This window comes from Mesoplodon bidens (assembly GCF_964165515.1).
Source record: "Mesoplodon bidens genome assembly, chromosome: 2".
Taxonomy (NCBI): Eukaryota; Metazoa; Chordata; class Mammalia; order Artiodactyla; family Ziphiidae; genus Mesoplodon; species Mesoplodon bidens.
Window position 1 is genome coordinate 148,764,677 of NC_138177.1, and position 20,559 is coordinate 148,785,235.

Below are 20,559 nucleotides of genomic sequence, written 5' to 3' on the forward strand. Positions count from 1 at the left end.
ATTATAAAACGAATACCTATGTACCTGTACCCATCACCCAGCTTCAAAAACAAATCATTTCTGAATGACAAAACCCACTGTGTAGCCCCCCCCAGTCACATCTCCTTCCCCTGCTTGAGGTAATCAGTGTCATTTTTCATGCCTTGCTTTTCTGTATGGTTTTACAACATATTACTGCATCCATATATTGCAAAATTTTGCTTGTTGTTCAACTTTATATAAACATATTCTTTCATGACTTTTTTGAATCAGTATTAGGTTTCCTGAGTTTTATCCACGTTGATACATGTAGCTGGAGTTCATTCATTTATTTCATTATAGTATTCCATTGCAAAAAAAAAAAAAAGACTGAACTTGAAGGAACACAAGAGAGAATACAAACAAGAGATAATGCCTTAAGAGGCACAGAAGATGAAATGTCTTGGGGTTTTCTGTTTGTTTTATTTTTTTATGAAGAGGAAAAAAAATGTTTGAGAGAAAATGATATGTTGAAGAGAGGCAAAGAAGATCCAACATACAGCAAATAGAAGTCCCTGTAGAAGAAAATCAAAGCAAGGCAACAGAACAAATATCAATACTAAAATTATAATTCAATAACTTTGCTGAAATTAAAACTGTATATATGAAAACTACATCCTGGAAGAGCACACCACGTGCATGACATATAAATCCAAAATGACCAACACCAAGATATATTTTAGTATAATAACTGGACTTTAACAGAAAAATCTTTTCAGCATTAAAAAAAAAAAAAAAAACATGACCTATAAGAAAAACCTGCATCACTATCAGACTATGGCAACATTTTTAAAAAATATTTATTTATTTGCACTGGGTCTTAGTTGCAGCAACACAGGCTCCTTAGTTGTGGCAGGCATGTGGGATCTAGTTCCCTGACCAGGGATCAAACCCAGGCCCCCTGCATTGGGAGCGTGGCGTCTTAGCCGCTGTGCCACCAGGGAAGTCCCGACAACAATTCTTTATGCCAGAAGAAAAACAGGGTTACATATATAAGATACTCAAAGAAAGGCAGTATGAGCCCAGGATTTTATATCCAGGAAAACTAACCTTCAAGGTTAAGGGGACAGGCAAAATGTTATCAATATAAAATAACTCAGGGAATATTGTTCCAACATGTCCTTCCTAAGGAATCTACTAAAGAACAAGATTCATACAATCAGGACTTCCCTGGCAGTCCAGTGGTTAAGACTCTGAGCTTCCACTGCAGGGGGCATGGGTTCGATCCCTGGTCGGGGAACTAAGATCCCACATGCCACACTGTGCGGCCAAAAATAAAATAAAATAAAATAAACACATGTTTAAAAACAAAAGATTCATACAATCAAAATAACTAGAATGACGAGGTCCTACTGCATAGCACAGGGAACTATATTCACAGGGAACTTGTAATAACCTATAATGGAAAAGAATTTGAAAAAGAATATATATATCTATATATAAATATAGATATAGATATATATATCTGAATCACTTTGCTGTATACCAGAAACACAACACTATAAATCAACAATACTTCATTTAAAAAAAACTAGAGATATATCAATATGGTGATGAGCATTAAATATATGGTCTTTATAAAATTATAAATAAGTGTTCACTAAACAGGAGAGAGTATAGTATATAATGGCTATATGATCTGACAATGTAGATATAGGTCAACCAAAAAATGAGGGGAGAAGGTGGAGACAGCATACACAAAAAATTTTTTTAACAGTTTTCATTAATCATTGGTGGTAGTACATTAGTAGTGCCACTAGAGACTGTTATACAGTTAACATATGATAAAGCAAATTAGTAATTCCTGGATATTCTAATTCTATCATCCCCTGAGTCTTTGGGAACATGATTCTTGGTATGAAAGAAAGGAGATACTAATGTAATAAATGGGAGATTAAGTTTTAAAAAAACCTCTGTAGTCCTTTGTCAATATCACTGTTGATTGCCAAGATAGTTTTTATTATATATATTTCTAACTCTACCCACTAGGATCTAGACTGCAGGTGTTCTGAAATTCCATTTCCCATTAAAAGAAAACAGGAGTTCTTAGAGAAACAGCTAATTCCAGGTCTAAGGTGGAAAATGAGCCTGGAACAGTTCAATGTAAGAGATAGCAAGAAAATTATCAAAACTATTAGGATTGGGTCAAAAAGACTAAGGAACCAGTTTGAAGAGGCTCTTCCTAGACCACAACAGGACAATGTGAGCTTCAATTAGCAGTAAAAAAAAAATATATATATATATATATATATATATATATATATATATATATATAAAATATGGGTTGAAACCCATCATATACATTTAAATGTAAGACTCCACACTGATAATAAAAAATAACTAACTGATCACCATCTGAAGATGACAGGGAACCAATTTATTACCTTAAAAACTAGGTAAATAAAAGGAAAGAATCAGGCCATTCTTACATGAACTATACCACTGGGAATCAAACAGTAGATGAGAAGCATCTCCTTATAATGCTATGCCACCTAATAAATGAAAACAAAATGATAGAATTATATCACTACTTTGCAATTCCCAATTAGCGAATCTCAGCACTGAGCATCAGCAACTGCTACAATCAAAGAGCAAAAAGCAGACATAACATGCCTCCTGTTGAAAGAACACACTACCATCTAAAATCCTGCCAAAGGAATTGAACCTGAGGCTGATTAAGCCTCTGTAGCCAGCTGTAATTTGCAGGAAATACAACAGGACATAAAACATTTTGAAATGCACCATAACTATGCAATCTAGACTTTGGGAAACTCTACAAGCCAAATGCCCCAAGGTTTTTCAACTTACAGATTTTAAGGAAAAGGAAGAGATGAAAGGAAAGGATTGTAAAGAGACAGGGACTTCCCTGTTGTCCAGCAGTTAAGACTCCGCACTCCCAAGGCAGGGGGCCCGGGTTCAATCCCTGGTCAGGGAACTAGATCCCGCATGCCACAACTAAAGATCCTGTGTGCCGCAACTAAGACCCAGCACAGCCAAATAATAAATAAATAAATATATATTTTTTTTAAAAAAGCATGAGATATTTCTATCCACTAGGATGGCTAGATTTTTTAAAAATGGAAAACAACAAGTGCTAGCAAGGTCACAGACAAACTGGAACCCTTGTAAATTGCTGGTGGGAATGTTAAAATGATACACCCACTGTGGAAAACAGTTTGACAATTCCTCAAAAACTTAAACATAGAATTATCATATGATCCAACAATTCCACTCCTGTATACAGAAACAAAGAATTGAAAAACAGGTGTACAAACAGAAACTTGTACATAAATGTTCATAGGGGTACTACCACAATCACCAAAAGGTAGAAACAACCCAAATGCCCATCAGTTGATGACTGAATAAACCAAATGTGGTATATCCATATAATGGAATATTACTCGGCCATAAAAAGGAATGACATACTGATGATATATGCTACAATATGGATGAATCTCAAAAACATTACGTTAAATAAAAGAAGCCAGACATAAAAGGCCATGTATTGTATGATTCCCTTTATATGAAATGTTCACAGTTCACACAGAGACAGAAAACAGATTAGTGGTTGCCAGGGACTGGGGGAAGGAGGAAATATTCTGGAACTAGATAGTGGTGATGGTTATACATTTGAATGTACTGAATGTCACTAATCGTAAATTTTATGGTAAGTGTACTGTACCACAATTTAAGAAGTCAAAGCACGTGCAGAGGTAGGGTGTCTAGGGCCACACTTCCTTCCAGGAGCCTATTAAAGTGAAAATAGCTGAGACCCAGTCGCCTTCCTCTCTGGCTTCTCTTGGCTTCCTTCTGGCTTTTTTCTCTTCCACATGGCTGGGTGGACAAACTGAGAAATGTCTACAGAAGGCTATCACTAGCAACCAAGACCTGAAAGAGTGTGGGGGTTGCCAGAGACTAGCTCTGCCACACACAGAGGAAAACAAGCTGTTCCAGACCTCCTAGGTATTCTTGCAAAAAGGCCTTTACATGCATTCAAAACGGTTATTACCCAAAACTCTGTGGGCCTATAAGGAATGAAGGTTCTAGGTGGTCTATACCCAGAATAATAGGATTTCTACATAGTTCTAGTTGAGGACCATATTAGGGTTTGAGGGCTATGGCAAGGACTAGCTAGATATTGACCAAACATGATTCACCTTCCTCCTGGGCACAAGCTATGGCCCTATGATTGAATTCTGGCAACAGAATATGGGTGGAAGTGATTAAGCCATTTCCAGGTCTGCCCATCAACAACTCCCACAAGATTCCCCCACCTGCCTCAGGTGACCTTGGAAGCCATGTGTAGAAAATGGTAGAGCCTCCATTAGTCTAGGTCCTTTTGAATGTATTTTTTACAGCAACTAATGTTCTTAAATATAAAAGACTACTGGGATTTCCCTGGTGATCCAGTGGGTAAGCCTCTGCGCTCCCAATGCAGGGGGCCCGGGTTCGACCCCTGGTTGGGAAACTAGATCCCAAATGCGTGCTGCAACTAAGAGTTCGCATGCCGCAACTAAGAAGTCCGCATGCCACAACTGAGAAGTGCGCATGCCGCAACTAAAAAAAAAAAAGATCCTGCATGCTGCAACGAAGATCCTGCGCACTGCAACCAAGACCCGGGATAGCCTAAACAAATAAATAAATATTAAAAAGAAAAAAAAAAATATATATATATATATATATATATACATATATATAAGACTACTAGCATGAGAGCTAATAGTAAAATGTCCCATTCTCTTACTGGTCAAAGGCAGGACTCAGATTTCCTGGGGTCACCTAAAAAAAAATCATCTTGGTAACACCCTTTTGAAACAACTTAAGGACTTTTTAAAAATTAATACCAACTTTTTTTTTTTTTGGCTGCACCACGCACCTTGCAAGATCTTAGTTCCCCAACCAGGGATTGAAACTGGGCCCGTGGCAGTGGAAGCACAGAGTCCTGACCACTGCAATGTCAGGGAATTCCCAATGCCAACTATTTTTAAACTCTTTTGTCTTTAAAACATTCTTGAAGATCTCAAATAGTCATGAAAATTAGACGGCCAGACAGTACTATATTACCTCTGCTTTGCTGAAATACAGGCAGAGAAACTATGTGGCTTGTTAACCTCCCAACACATTAAAGGTTAAAGGATTTGTGCATCTGCTACCCAGGTTCACTCTTAGAAAATATTCTGTTACATTAAATTTGGTACAACTAAAACGATATTACAGAATTTTAAAATATTAACCTCCCAACACATTAAAGGTTAAAGGATTTGTGCATCTGCTACCCAGGTTCACCCTTAGAAAATATTTTGTTACATTAAAGTTGGTACAACTAAAACGATATTACAGAATTTTAAAATGCGGTTTCCTTGGCCTGAATTTGCTCTTAATTATGTTCTAAAATCTAGGCAGACTATAATATCTTCTAAGCCAGTTACTTAAGAAAGAAATCCATAAAAGTTTCCCTAAAGGGAAAAATGCACAAATTAAAGCCATCTTTTCAAGCTGAACAAAGTAAAAGAAGAGTTCAATAACACCAACAAATCAAAGGTCAAGACATACCTTTTTCTATTATATTTCTTTATAAAACCAGATGAGAACACAGAAAAATATGAACTCTATATTCACACATTCTATGCACTTACCCTAAAAATATAATAATTAACCATTATTGAGTGCTCACTGGTATCAGGCTTTATAATAAGTGTTTTACATGGATTAGTTTATTAAATTCTAACAATAACCCTATGAAATTGGTAATGATAGTATGTCCATTACATATATATGGGATAAGTAAGGCTTAAAGAACTTAAGTAACTTGCATCAGGTAATAGAGTTGGAATCTGAGGTCAGAGAATGACTTAATCACTATACATTCACTCAAGAAGTAATTATTTAGTACCTCCTATATACAATTCTAGAAGCTGGGATACAGCAGTAAGGAAAAACCAACCCAAATTCCTACCCTCATGAACCATATATCCTAATGTGTAAGAATGACAATAAATAACAAATATGTGACAGTAACAGGTGAATAAAGGACATGAATAAAAAGAGAGGAAGAGAATGACTAAGAGTGCTACTTTAAAAAGGCTGGTCAGGCTTCCCTGGGGGCGCAGTGGTTAAGAATCCGCCTGCCAATGCAGGAGACACGGGTTAGAGTCCTGGTCCGGGAAGATCCCACATGCCGCGGAGCAACTAAGTCTGTGCGCCACAACTACCGAGCCCGCTCGCCTACAGCCCATGCTCTGCAACAAGAGAAGCCACCGCAATGAGAAGCCCACACACCGCCACAAAGAGTAGCCCCCGCTCACTGCAACTAGAGAAAGCCTGCATGCAGCAATGAAGACCCAACACAGCCAAAAATAAATAAAATAAACAAATTTACTTAAAAAAATAATAATAAAAAGGCTGGTCAAGGAAGGCCTCTATCTGAACAGAGACCTAAATGAAACGAGGAAGCCAGTCATATAAATATATCCAGAAAAAGAACACCTCAGGTAGAGAAAACTACCAAGTATAGAAGTCCTCAAATAATAATTTTTAAAATGTCCTCAGGCAGGAGCATGCTTAATATATTTGGAGACCATCAAGGCAGCCAGTGTGAACAGAGCTCAGTAACAAGAGGAGGAGTAGAAGGAAAGGAGGTTAGAGAAGGCCAAGAGGCAGATCATGTAGACTCTTAAGTACAAAGCAAGCACCTTCCATTTTGATCAACTGTGATTGAAAGCCACTTTTGAGTAGGGGATGGTAACAAACTTTGATTTTAGCTTTTACAGGATGATACCGATCTTGCTGTGTGCAAATTATCAGGGGGGCGGAGGGGAGAGGAGGTAAAAGAATAGAATCAGGAAGACAGGTTTGGAGACTTTTGTAGTAATCCAGATGAAAGATGATAGAGGCTAAGATTAGGGTAGTGATGGAGCTAGTGGGGAAAAGTCCCATGCCATTTGAATGTAGCACCAACCAGAACTGATGGGCTGAATGTGGAATATGAGGTTAAGAAATGAATCAAAAGCAACTTCCATGTTTTGCTCTAAGTAAATGAGTGAATGAAAGTGCCATTTATTGACATGGGGAAGACTGGGGAAGAAGTGGAATGGGAAGTGAAAAACAGGGTTCAGCTTTGGACCCATTAAGTTTGAAAGGTCTATTAGCTACCCAAATAGAAATGTTACATACACAACTGAAAATAGGAGAGTTCAAAAGAAAGGTCAAGACTAGAGAAATAAATGTGGGAATTAGCAGCACAGAGATGGAATGTTAAGTAATACAATCTGATGAGATTACATCAGGAGAGAGAATAGACTGCAAAAGCAGATTAAATACTGAACCCTCTCAAGCACCACTGAGATTGGAAGAAAACCAAGACAGCATGGTCCCAGAAGCCAAATGATGGAATGATCAACCATGTCAAAAGCAACAGGTTGAGTGAGATGAAGACTGAAAACTGGCCACTGGGTTTGACCAATGATGACCTTGACATAAGTGTTTCAGTGGAATGACAGGGGACTAAAGCCTGACTTCACTGGAATGGGTTCAAGAGGAGAGGAAATGAAAGAAGATATAGACAACTCTTTCAAGTAGTTTTGTTATAAAGAGGAGCACTCTCCTACTCACAATTATTTCGTATCCCTTGCTCTTTTGCCTGAATAACTGCAAGAGCCTCTTAACTGGTTCCACATACCCATTCAGTCAATGCTCGCTAAAGTAGCCAAATAAGTGGGATTAAAATGAATGTTAGATCACGTGATTCTTATGCTCAAAACTCTCCAATGGCTTCTCATCTCGTTCAACATGAAAGTCAAAATCCTCACAGCTGCCTGTAAGACCCTTACCAATCTGAAACTCTCCACAATTCAGCCCTCCTCTCCCCACCTTTCCCCTCTGAGCTCACCTACTACTCTTCCTCTTACTCACTCTACTCCAGCCACACTTGGCTTCCTTGGTGTTCCTCAAACACAAATTTTAGAGCTGGAGGTATGCTTCTACCCCAAGGTGCTTCCTATTCCCTCTACCAAGTATACTCTTCCCCCACATAATCTAAATGCCTCAATCTCTTACATTCTTCACGTCTTTACTCAAACATCTCATTCCAAAGAGATGCCTTTCCTGATAATGCTATTTAAGCCATAAAATCCCCCATCACTCTATATCCCCCTTCCCTGCTTTATTGTCTTTGTAGTATTTATCACTGTAGAGCAAACTACATATTTTACTTATTTCTTTTATTATCTGATTCCCTCTACTAGAATAGAAACTGTGAAAGCAGGGTTTGTCATCCACATTTTTCACTTCTATAATCCCAACAGTAACCAAAAAATTTTAAAAAAACAACAAAAAAAAACTTGTTGAATCCAAGGATGAATGAATGAGGGGGAATGCAGGGTTAATGAAGTTTTTTCAAGATTGAAAATATTGTAGCATGCTTGTATGTTGATGAGAATCATCAACAGAAAAAAAATATTAATGATTCAGGAGTAGGAAAGAATAATTCCAAGAATAAAACTCTTATTTAGATGTAGGGGTTGGCCTTAGATGGGAATAGGAACAGATTATCCATAGCAATAAGAGACAGGGATGAGAATGCGGGTACAGGGCTTCCCTGGTGGCTCAGTGGTTGAGAGTCCACCTGCCGATGCTGGGGACACGGGTTTGTGCCCCAGTTTGGGAAGATCCCACATGCCGCGGAGCGGCTGGGCCCGTGAGCCATGGCCGCGGAGCCTGTGCATCCGGAGCCTGTGCTCCACAGCAGGAGAGGCCACAACAGTGAGAGGCCCGCGTACCAAAAAAAAAAAAAAAAAGGAATGCGGGTACAGATATAGGTAGTGAGTGACTTGTAATGGGAGTTGCAGGATTATCTTTGTTTTTTCTTCAGTGAAACAGGAAGCAAGGACATCAACTGAGAGTAAAGAGGACAAATAGAGTGCTAGAAGTTTGAGGAGAACAATTAAACTATCATTTAAGAGTGAATGGAGGGAACTCCCTGGTGGTACAGTGGTTAGGACTCCGTGCTCTCACTGCTGACTGCCTGGGTTCAATCCCTCTTCGGGGAACTAAGATCCCACAAGCTGTGTGGCACTGCCAAAAAAAAAAAAAAAGTGAACGGACTAGGGAATGTCATAGGATTGACTGTCATTGCTGAAAGACTCCTTAGGTTCATGATCACAAATTTAGATGTCAGCATTGTTGTGTTTTTCTCCAGCCAAATTCAGCTGCCTAGACACAAGTGCAGAATAGGCAGAGTTGGTTTAATCATGGTTGGAATTTTCTCAAGCAGATATGATAGAAGGTACTGAAGGTACATGCATAGGAGTAATTATGATAGCCCATGAAATGTTAAGTTGGACAAGGAGGAAAGTAGAGGCATGAGGTGACTGACAATGAAAAGGTAGTCTGGACTTCCCTGCTGGTTCAGTGGTTAAGAATCCGCCTGCCAATGCAGGGGACATGGGTTCGAGCCCTGGTCTGGGAAGATCCCATGTGCCACGGAGCAACTAAGCCCATGCGCCACAACTACTGAGCCTACGCACTAGAGCCCACAAGTCACAACGACTGAGCCCCCATGCCACAACTACTGAAGCCCACCTAGAACCCATACTCCGCAACAACAGAAGCCACCGCAAAGAGAAACCCGTGCACCGCAATGAAGAGTAGCCCCTGCTCACTGCAACTAGAAAAAGCCCGCATGCAGCAATGAAGACCCAATGCAGCCATAAATAAATAAATAAATAAATTTATTTAAAAAAAAAAAATCAACAGACCAGAGGTTCCAAAGAGTTTGAACAATTTTTGGAGAGGAAATCCTAAAATGAATGTGAGCTAGAGAAACAGAAGATGATGTGAAGGTCAGAGTCTGGCAAGCTCAAAACTAAGATTTTAGAGGTGCAACAATTATCGGTAAAGATGAAAAGTACCTAATGCATATGGAAGTAAGAGGCTCAGGTTGATGTCAATTTTCCCCATCAATTATTTACTGTACTTCCACTGTACACATGGCTGTAGTGCAGAGAAAAGAGGTTGAGAGTTAACAATGAGGTACAACAAAAAGGTGGTCAACTATGTCTGACTAACAATGCATTTTGTGTAAGTCCTTACTGCCAATAAGGTCTAGTCTCTGCTCTCCCTTGAGGACTTTTTCATCTTCCCCCAGGGCTAGCCCTTGACCCAACAACCTGGTTTTCAAAACTCTTTGGAACCCCAAGTATGTATATAATGAAGAAAAACAACCAACAACTGCTGATAAAAAGTAATGATTACCAAGGTACCACAGGGATTTTATCAAGAAAGTACAAAGCTAGGTGGCAAATTTAGCAGAGAATCATAAGCAGCTAAGACCAGCAATAAAGGAGGCATAATGATTGCAATATTAAGCTGCCTCTCACAGTCCTGATCATAGGTCACCATGAATAACTGGGGTGGAAAAAGCTTTTAGGTTGATCTTAGGCTAAGGGCATCCAGTAAAACAAAGATGGGAAAAATCTGGAGGCAGATGTGTCCTACCCTCATCAGGAAACACTGTCCAACCTGCTTCAACCATCCCAGGCTCTCTGCTCCCAGTACCTCTGATGAAATCAAATCTTCCAAAGGTAACAGGTTTTCAGGTGCTGGCCCTTATTCATATTACTTCTGGACAAGAGGGGAGGGAGGGCTAATAAACATTCTGTATTGAGGGACTTCCCTGGTGGTCCAGTGAGTAAGACTCCACGGTCCCAATGAAGGAAGCCCGGGTTCGATCCCTGGTCGGGGAATCAGATTCCACATGCACACCACAATAAGTGTCCGCATGCCACAACTAAGAAGCCCACGTGCAGCAACTAAGAAGCCCGCGTGCAGCAACTAAGAGCCCACATGCTGCAACTAAATATCCCGCGTGCCCCAAATAAGACCCAGGGCAGCCTAACTAACTAAATAAATAAATAAATAAATAGACATTCTGTATTGAAAACTCAGAAAAATTCTCAAATGCCCATGCCTCAATCACCACGTCCTACATTGTATCCTCCACACAGCTGCCAGAGTAATCCAGCTAAAAAACAAGAAAGACCACCCTGCTTCCTTACTTACTATCTTTTTACGTAATACTAAAGACCGTCTGCAATCCAGGCTCCTTTAGTCTCTTAACTCAACATCTATGGCTTCAAGTTCAACTTCCAACAATACTAAATTGATTACAGTTCCCTACACAATATATGCAGCTTCCCCTCTGTATGTTTTCTGCCCCCATGCTTTTGCCCATATACTAACATTATAGTGCAGAATAAAGAGAAGATACTGATTTCCCTGAAAATAATTTTGAAAATTCCTTAATGGTGCCAAGAGAATTCAAAATTCAAAATATTTGAATCTTTTTCTATTCATTCAGTCCACAAATAATTCATTCAGTCAACAAATAACTACTTAACACCTATTGTGACAAAGCCCTTGACTATGCATTATGATAGACAAAATGATGATATAGTTCCTACCCTCAATAATTTACAACTTAAAAGCAGATATGAAATAATACAAAATGAATACAGAAGGATAGAAGTGCTATTTACTACAGCCCAATCATGGAAAAACAACTTCACAGAACAGTTTCTGTGGTATGAGTTAGGCCTGGAAGCTTGAGTAGAATTTTAATGGGCAAAGACAGAGAAGAAAGAGCTTTTCAGATGGATGATTAATTAAAATAAATATATGGGGACTTCCCTGGTGGCACAGTGGTTAAGAATCCGCCTGCCAGTGCAGGGGACACAGGTTCGAGCCCTGGTCCGGGAAGATCCCACATGCCATGGAGCAACTAAGCCCATGCACCACAACTACTCAGCCTGAGTTCTAGAGCCCGCAAGCCACAACTACTGAGCCTGTGTGCCACAACCACTGAAGCCCATGCGCCTAGAGCTCGTGTTCTACAACAAGAGAAGTCACCACAGCGAGAAGCACGCGCACTGCAACGAAGAGTAGCCTCCGCTTGCTGCAACTAGAGAAAGCCCACACGCAGCAACGAAGACCCAACACAGCCAAAAGTAAATAAATTAAATAAATTAATTAATTTAAAATATATATATATACATATGAAAATGCCTAAGCAGTAAAAAAATATTTACTGAATGCCCATTACGTACCAGTTAAAACACTAAAGGCTGGTATAATGATGAATAAGACAGCCTCTGAGGAGTTTTTTCTCTGATGAGAGACTGACAGCCAATCAGAATATTGCTGAGGAAATACATGTTTCAAGTGCCAGCACGCATATCTATGTTTCTAATAAATATTCAGACTAATAACTGTGTTTCAAATAACATACTAGGCCCTAGGTAAATGAAAGAGTCTGGGCCTCAAAGAACTTACTTATGAGAGAGACAAACTATTTCAATAATGTACGCTACAATGGAGACAAAGCAAAGTCTTGGGAACCAAGAGAAGGGGCCTCTAACTCTGACTCTAATAAAAAGTGATAAGTGGGCTTCCCTGGTGGCGTAGTGGTTGAGAGTCCGCCTGCTGATGCAGGGGACATGGGTTCGTGCCCCGGTCCGGGAGGATCCCACATGCCGCGGAGCGGCTGGGCCAGTGAGCCATGGCTGCTGAGCCTCTGCGTCCGGAGCCTGTGATCCGCAACGGGAGAGGCCACAACAGTGAGAGGCCCGCGTACCGCAAAAAAAAAAAAAAAAAAAAAGTGATAAGTATCAAGTAAACCTTGAATGCCAAGTTCTTCAAACTTTATTTTATGGTATCAAGAAGCTAATGAAAGTTTCTGAAGATAAAGCAATAAAATGATCATTTAACAAATACTTATCTATCACTGGAACTCAGGTAGGCAAGGAGTTCCAATCTTTTTTTAACTAGAATGCAGAATAAATCAGAGGTTAAAAGACTAAAAACAGAGTAAATGCAGTTAAAATATTACAACAACCAAGACAAAAGTTTATAAATGCTGAATTAAGGTGATGACAGTGAGAACAAAGATTTGAAAGATGTTGTGAAGACAGAACCAGCAGAATCTGGATAAGGGGGTCAAGGGAGAGGGAAAAGTCAAAGACCATGGATATAATTTCAAGTTTGATGACAAGAAAAAGGAAAGACACAGGGAGACCACATTTCAAAGGAGAAATAATGGATTCTATTTCAATGATACAGTAAGCCACTGAGCTAGAGATCCAAGTTCTGCATCCTGTTCAGAAATTATTCCTAAATACCAGCATGGTATAACATGTAACAAGCATTATTCCATATCATGAGAAATGGAGAACAAAGCCATTTGTGAAAGGTAGCTGTTTGGTGATCAGCTAGGTTCTTATTCCCTGAATGGAATAATCCACCCAGCCTCATAACACACGAAACTGAAATTTTTAACTTTCCAACATCAAATAATTTCTAGTTATGGACTTTCAAGGACACTATCAGTTTATGAAAATCACAAATGTTAAGATCACAAATGCTGAGGGTCTAATGTGGAAATATTAAGCCCAGAAATGGAAATGTAGAGCTAAGGAAAGAGGTCAGGCCTAGAGACTCAGATCACTCTACAAGGAGGTTCTGTGACACAATGCTATGAACAAAGAGAACTACAGACCCTATTATACATCCTAAGCACTTGCCACAAATAGGGTAAGCCTGCTAAAAAACAAAGTAAAATTAAGAAAAAAGCTGGGAATTCCCTGGCAGTCCGGTGGTTAGGACTTGGTACTTTCACTGTGGGGGTCCGGGTTCAATCCCTAGTGGGGGAACTAAGATCCCCCAAGCCGCACAGTGTGGCCAAAAGAAAAAGAAAAAAGCTAAGGACAGAGGACATATCCGCAAGGAACATATTGGGGACAGAGATAGAAAACAGTAAAAGACACCCAAGAAGCAGTCAGAGTAACAGGAGTAGAATGGACATTATGACAAAAGAGAAGAAAATATCAAAAAGGAACACATGCAAAAATTAATCAAAAGAAAGCTGAGGTAGTCGTACTAATATCAGATAAAAGACACTTTAAAATGCATAATTGGAGTATAAAAGCTCACTATAAAATAACCGACGTTTATTTCACCAGAAACGTTTAACAACTGTATTGTACACTTGAATGCACCTAATAAAGAGAAAAACGAAAAAACAAAAAAAAGAAGGAACACATGGTCAAGAGTGACAAATAGTTCACAGAGGTCAGAGAGGATGAGGAATGGGGGAAGGCTATCATAGTTAATCATTTAAAGGCCCCTGGGACTGCTGCATCTCTCTGTGTAATTCACAATGAAAATTTTTCACAAATAGCCACACTTGTTTCTTTTTTTTTTTTAATTTTTGGCTGCGTTGGGTCTTCATGGCTGTGTGGGCTTTCTCTAGTTGCGGCAAGTGGGGTCTACTCTTCCTTGCAGTGTGCAGGCTTCTCATTGCAGTGGCTTCTCTTGTTGCGGAGCAGGGGCTCTAGGCACACGGGATTCAGTAGTTGTGGCGCACGGGCTTAGTTGCTCCGCAGTATGTGGGATCTTCCCGGACCAGGTCTCAAACCTGTGTCCCCTGCATTGGCAGGCGATTCTTAACCACTGCACCACCAGGGAAGCCCCAACACACATTATTTTTTAATTTAAAAAAAAGGAAAAGTTTTAGTATCCATCATGGTATAATCACACAATGGAAAATTACACAGCAATGAAAAAGAACAAGCTTTTTCTAAAAGCAACAACATAGATGAATCTCACAGACATAATCTAAATGAAAGAATCTAGTCACAAAAGAGTACAAACTGTATGATTCCATTTACATGAAGTTCAGAAGAGGCAAAACTAATCCATGGTGATGGAGTTTGGGAGAGTGGTTACCTCTGGAGAAGGGTAATACCTGGGAGAAAGCACAAAGGAACATTCTAGGGTACTGGAAATGTTCTACATCCTGATCTGAGGAGTGGTCACATAGGTGTATTCATTCTGTAAAAATTCATGGGCTGAATGAAACTTTGATGTGCACACTGTAGATAAGTCACATCTCAGTTAAAAAGTAAATAAACAAACACACAAAGTTACTGGTGACGTTGAAGACAACGCTTTGGGGGAATTTATTTGTAGAAGCCAAATCATAATATGAGGAATGTATACAAGGTGAAGAAGCTGAGACAGTGCATATAAACTCATTGTTCAAGAAGGATGCTGGCAAAGCAAAAATGAGATTACAAAGTAGCTTAAGTAGGTTACAAAACTCAGGGAAATCATGTTGTTTTGTTTTTATTTGAGGTATAAGACAAAGAGAAAATAACATACATAACAAGGGCCTACAGCAGATGAGAAGGAGTGAAATCAAGAACATAGAGGGATTAGCCTTGGAAAAGAGGATGAATACTTCCTTCTTTGAGATTTAAAAGATGAGAGAACACAGAAATCTGAGATAGAGAAGAGGGAGAAATCAAGTTACCTTGAACTCTTTAGTGAAGCATGTGATAAGGTCAATTAGACCAGGTAAATTGAGTCAGGAAAGGATCTGGGCTTTAAGTACATTTTTAAATGTTTCAAATAGGAACTGCAGAGAATATAAGACACAAGGATGAAGAGGGAAATTACAGTAAGAGGACAATGCTCAGTGGCCTGAAAGCAAGGGCAGAAATGGCACGGTCTACTCAGGACTGGGTGGAGAATACAAGATAAAAAAACAAAAAGAGAGGGGCTTCCCTGGTGGCGCAGTGGCTGAGAATCTGCCTGCTTATGCAGGGAACACGGGTTCGAGACCTGGTCCGGGAAGATCCCACATGCCGCGGAGCAGCTATGCCCGTGCGCCACAACTACTGAAGCCCCCACGCCTAGAGCCCGTGCTCCTCAACAAGAGGAGCCATTGCAATGAGAAGCCTGCGCACCACAACGAAGAGAAGGCCCCCTCTCAGCAACTAGAGAAAGCCCACGCACAGCAACGAAGACCCAACGCAGCCAAAAATAAGTAAACTAAATAATTTTTTTTAAAAAAGAGGGAAAAGTCCAAGGGCTAACATGTGCATCACTGAAACTATATAATAAAGAATGATGTCTAAGGAAAATACTTATTTAACATACAGGAAAGAGGCAGAAGACCTAACAGAACTCTTCAAAGATCCAAAGATGAAGTCACTAGGGTCTAGAGTAGAGTGTGCGAAAGGGAAGCTGTCACTAGAGTTCATTACCACAGAACATTTTTCTGTAAATCCCACAAGATCAAGAACCACATACTCTCCTTTCACTGAACTTCCTACAGCTACTAGTGACAACTTCTCCTCCTTGATAAAACTGACCTTTATCCCCTACTTCTAAATACACCTACACTTGATTAATAAATTATATAAACATATCCTGTCCATTCAGAAACTCCATGAACTTTTTACACTTCTATCTGTGTTCTCCCACTAAGGTGTTTTCAGTGGTACAATCTTAGAACGCAGAGACTATATCCACGAATTCTCTGTTCACAGTATTGGGTTTGGGATTACACACATGCATCCCCAAAGCACATGTTTAAAAAGCGCTTTCTCGTGAAATGAATCATTACTGGAGAGAAACTTTAACAATGATTCGGAACATATTCCTACAAGACTATAACGATGGCCAAATCAGAGAATGCTTAGGAATGACACCCGTTTTCACAACTGTCAACATAACCTCTAGAAAGTAGGATAACATTTACTATATTATTGGCTGTCCCTACCTTACACTATTTGTCCCTCTGGATAATTCCTCCATACCTCTTTAGTAAGCCTATTCTTTTGCACTTCATTTACTCCCAGCCCACATTCTAGCGTCCCTTCTTCCCATCCAGAACCCCTAACTTCAAACGCCCCACAGGACCATTTTTCATCCCTACTCCCTCATTTCCTATTCAACCCCAGACCATCACTTCCATCCACTTCTCCACTCCCCATTTTTCTGCTTCTCCAGACCTCCCATTCCTTCTGCCGAACTATTCAGTCCCCACCCCTTCAACGCCCCAGCCCAAGTCTTCCCGCCTGAGATCGCCCTCCCCCATCGCTCCCTTTCAGGCTCCCCCTCCCCATCCTTTCCCTCAGAGACCCCGGCCAGCGCTACCTGCTCCCGGACTTCGGGCCCTGCGGGCCCCGCCCGCTCCTCCAGTAGCTGCCTCCCGGGCGGCGCTCGCCGGCGCGAGGGCAAGGGCTGGGGCAGCTCTGCTGCCCGCTGAGCCCCATCCTCCCGGCGGGCGGCCGGCGGCGGCGGCGGCAGCTGCGGTCGGTCGCGGCAGCGGCTCCGCTTCATATCTGCGGCTGGGCCCTGGGCGTCAGCGCAGCGACTGTCCCGGCCCCGCACGGCCCCGGGCCGCGGCGCTACCGCGCCAACCACCGCCCGCGGCCACCATGGCCCGGCGGGCGCCCGAAGCCACCGACCCCAGCCAGCAGCTCCTCTGCGCTTTCTGGGGCCTCAAGAGCCGCGGCCTCCTCGGCGCTCCTTACGGAGGCGGCAGCATCGCCGCAGCGTCGTCTTCTCCCACCCGGTACACGTTCGGCCGGCCACCGGCCGCCGCCGCCTCCGCCTCCGCCTCCACCGCCGCAGCCGGCTGCACAGGCAGCCGCCAACCACTTGCCTGTAGCCCGGCCCCGCCCCTCCCTTCCCCTCGCGCGCGCGCACCGGGAGCCCGCCCGCCACCTCTGGCCGCGCGCCGCCTCCCGCGCACGCGCCAGCGAACGGTCGCGAGAGACCCGCCCTTGGCCCCACAGCGTGGTGGGGGTGGGAGGGGGCGGAGAGCGGAAGGGGGCGGGGCCCCGACGCACCCGCTGCGGCCGTGGAAGCTCCTTGATTCGTTCATTCATTCATCCATTCATGAAATTGTGTGTCTGGCCAAGCTAAGTGGTGGGGATCCAAAAATGAATTACAACTGATCAGCGTCCTCAAGGAAGTAGGTGGAGAGGGACCAGGAGCAGCAAGGAGACAAAATAGACGACCAGTAAACAGAACACTAATGCCTGCCTTTTTGTTGAGCACCTTCCAGCCAACCGTCAACTGATTTTCACATCACACTTTGAAGGCAGGTCTGTTCATTCTCCTGTTACAGATAAGAAGACCGACGGGAAGTAATATGCACCAGGTCACTGAGCAAACTAGACAGGACTCAAATTCTGGCTTTTCTGCCCCTTTCCACTGTTTCCTGTTGCTCCCAGCAAGTAAGACAGGGTGTGGAAAGTCCTATAAAAGAGGAAGAAGTGATGGATTCCTTCAAGTGGAAGGCGAAGACAAAAAGGCATCCCCATGATTCCCCACTGACAATGAAGTCATCATGTTATAGCCCAGTCCAGTCTGGCCACAGCAGTGGGCAGCTCAGCCTGCCTCTTTCAGTGACTCATCTGCTCAGCAACGTGGCTGTAGCTCAGCCCTGTCTGGCCTCCTCCTTCTGGCTTTAGCTGGTCTGCCAAAGCACCATATTTTTCCTCTTTTGTCTTGACTGGAGTTCTTTCACAGAAGCCTTTACTGAAGGGTTCACCCATTTTTGCTTGGCCTCTGCCCTACACCCTTTCTGAGAGGTAATAATAGCTAACATTACAGCATAACTACTGGATACCAGACACTGTGCATTCAATTCACACATATGCAAACAAGAGGTAAGTTGTATTATTTCCAGCTTACAGTTGAGGTTCAAGTTACATAACATGCTCAATATGACACAGCTAGTAAGTGCAGAGCCAGGATTCAAACCAAGGTCTGTCAGATACCAGAGCCTACACACACAACCAGTATACTCTACAGCCAATCATCAGTCTGCTCCTGTATTCCCTGTTTCAGTTCCTCACCACCATCCATCCAGTTGCCTCAACCAGAAACCTGGAAGTCATCCTAGACTCCTTCCTTCCCCTCCTGCCCCCACACCCAATTAATGAACAAGTCCTGCTGCTTCTATAACCTTACCATCTCTCCAATCTGTCTCCTTTTTCCATCCCACTGGTACTACCTCAGCTCAAGTCTTATCTTCTCTCACCTACTTGACTGGGAAATCTTTCTAAATCATTCACCTACAACCAGTCCCTTTCTCTTCAAACCCATCCTCCAAAAAGCCTTTATAAGAACCTTCATATAACATGTGACTCCCTTGCTTAAAACAGTTAAATAGATTTCCATGACCCTCAGGATGAGGTTTACTAAATTTACTATGATTGGCAAGGCCATCTGAAATCTGGTCTCTGTCTACCTCACCTTCTCCTATTAATCCCTGCTATGCCAATTATTTATAGTTATGCCAGCTGTTTATAGTTCCCTGCATGTACAGGGTCTGACACATTCTTGGTTACAAACAACAGAAACAAACTGATTATCCTAAGCCTAAGGGGGAATTATTAGAAGGCTATACAGAGGGGCTCACAGAACAGAACAGAGATTGGAAAATCAGGCTTATGAAACTGGCAGGAAACAAGGAGTCTCTCCAGAGCACACATTAGGGACAATTTCAGGACAGTGCTGTCACCACCACTCCCACACCACCACCAGACAATGTGCTATGCTGCTGCCACATACTTGTGCAAAGGGATTCTAACCTTCTCTCCTCTCTAATTGCATCACCATTCCAGATTCACAGTCTCTGGCAAGAGAATCCACTGACTCAACCTTGGCAACTTAGGGACCAGAACTCCATTTCAACCTCTTGCCTTCCACTACAGGGACTAAGAAAGTCAGTGTGGCAAATAGACTCTAAGGTTGCCCTCATGATCCACCTCCTCTCCAGTGTTTATGCCTTTGTGTGATCTCCTCCCCTTTAGGTGAGTGGGACCTGTGACTTGCTTCTAAACAGCAAAAATGATGTGGTATCACTTCCATGATTGCATTACATTATATGACTCTGTCTTGCTAACAGACCCACTCTCATTCTCATTCTCCTAATGGCCTTGAAGAACCAAGCTACCATGTTCTGAACTGCCTGTAGAGAGGGTCATGTGGCAGGAAATTTCAGGCAACCTCTAGAAGCTATGGGCAGCCTCTGGCCCAAGAGCCAGCCAAAAAACAAACACAAAAACTCAGTCCTACAACCACAAGAAAAAAATTTTTTTCTTGTAGTATAGTTGCTTTACAATGTTGTGTTAGTTTTTGCTGTACAATGAAGTGAATCAGCTATATGTATACATATTTCCCCTCCCTCTTGGACCTCCCTCCCACCCCCCCATCCCACCCATCTAGGTCATCACAGAGCACCAAGCTGAGCTCCCTGTGCTATACAGCAGGTTCCCACTAGCTATCTATTTTACGCATGGTAGTGTATATACGTCAATCCTAATCTCCCAATTCGTCCCACCCTCCCTTTCTGCTCTCTGTGTCCACATGTACATTCTCTACATCTGCGTCTCTATTCCTGCCACACAAATAAGTTCATCTGTACCATTTTTCTAGATTCCACATATATGTGCTAATATACGATATTTTTTCTCTTTCTGACTTAACTTCACTCTGTATGACAGACTCTATGTCCATCCACCTCACTACAAATAACTCAATTTCATTCCTTTTTATGGCTGAGTAATATTCCATTGGATATATGTACCACATCTTCTTTTTCCATTCATCTGTCAATGGACATTTAGGTTGTTTCCATGTCCTGGCTATTGTAAATAGTGCTGCAATGAACATTGGGGTTACATG

General features: G+C 41.8%; 1 protein-coding gene across 7 annotated transcripts in view; it reads right to left on the reverse strand.

Moving 5' to 3' along the window:
• Window positions 1-17,199, reverse strand: part of MAST2 (microtubule associated serine/threonine kinase 2) — a gene marked incomplete at its 5' end in the record, with an annotated part of 199,737 nt that extends 182,538 nt beyond the window's left edge. For 4 of the 7 annotated variants that reach the window (XM_081226009.1, XM_081226008.1, XM_081226010.1 and 1 more), the window contains one exon: window positions 17,011-17,199. In XM_081226009.1, the coding sequence (XP_081082135.1) occupies window positions 17,011-17,199 (189 nt within the window). The remainder of the gene's footprint in view (window positions 1-17,010) is intronic. The other 3 variants (XM_081226012.1, XM_081226011.1, XM_081226013.1) reach the window with 1 other exon arrangement.
• Between the last annotated feature and the right edge of the window lie 3,360 nt (window positions 17,200-20,559).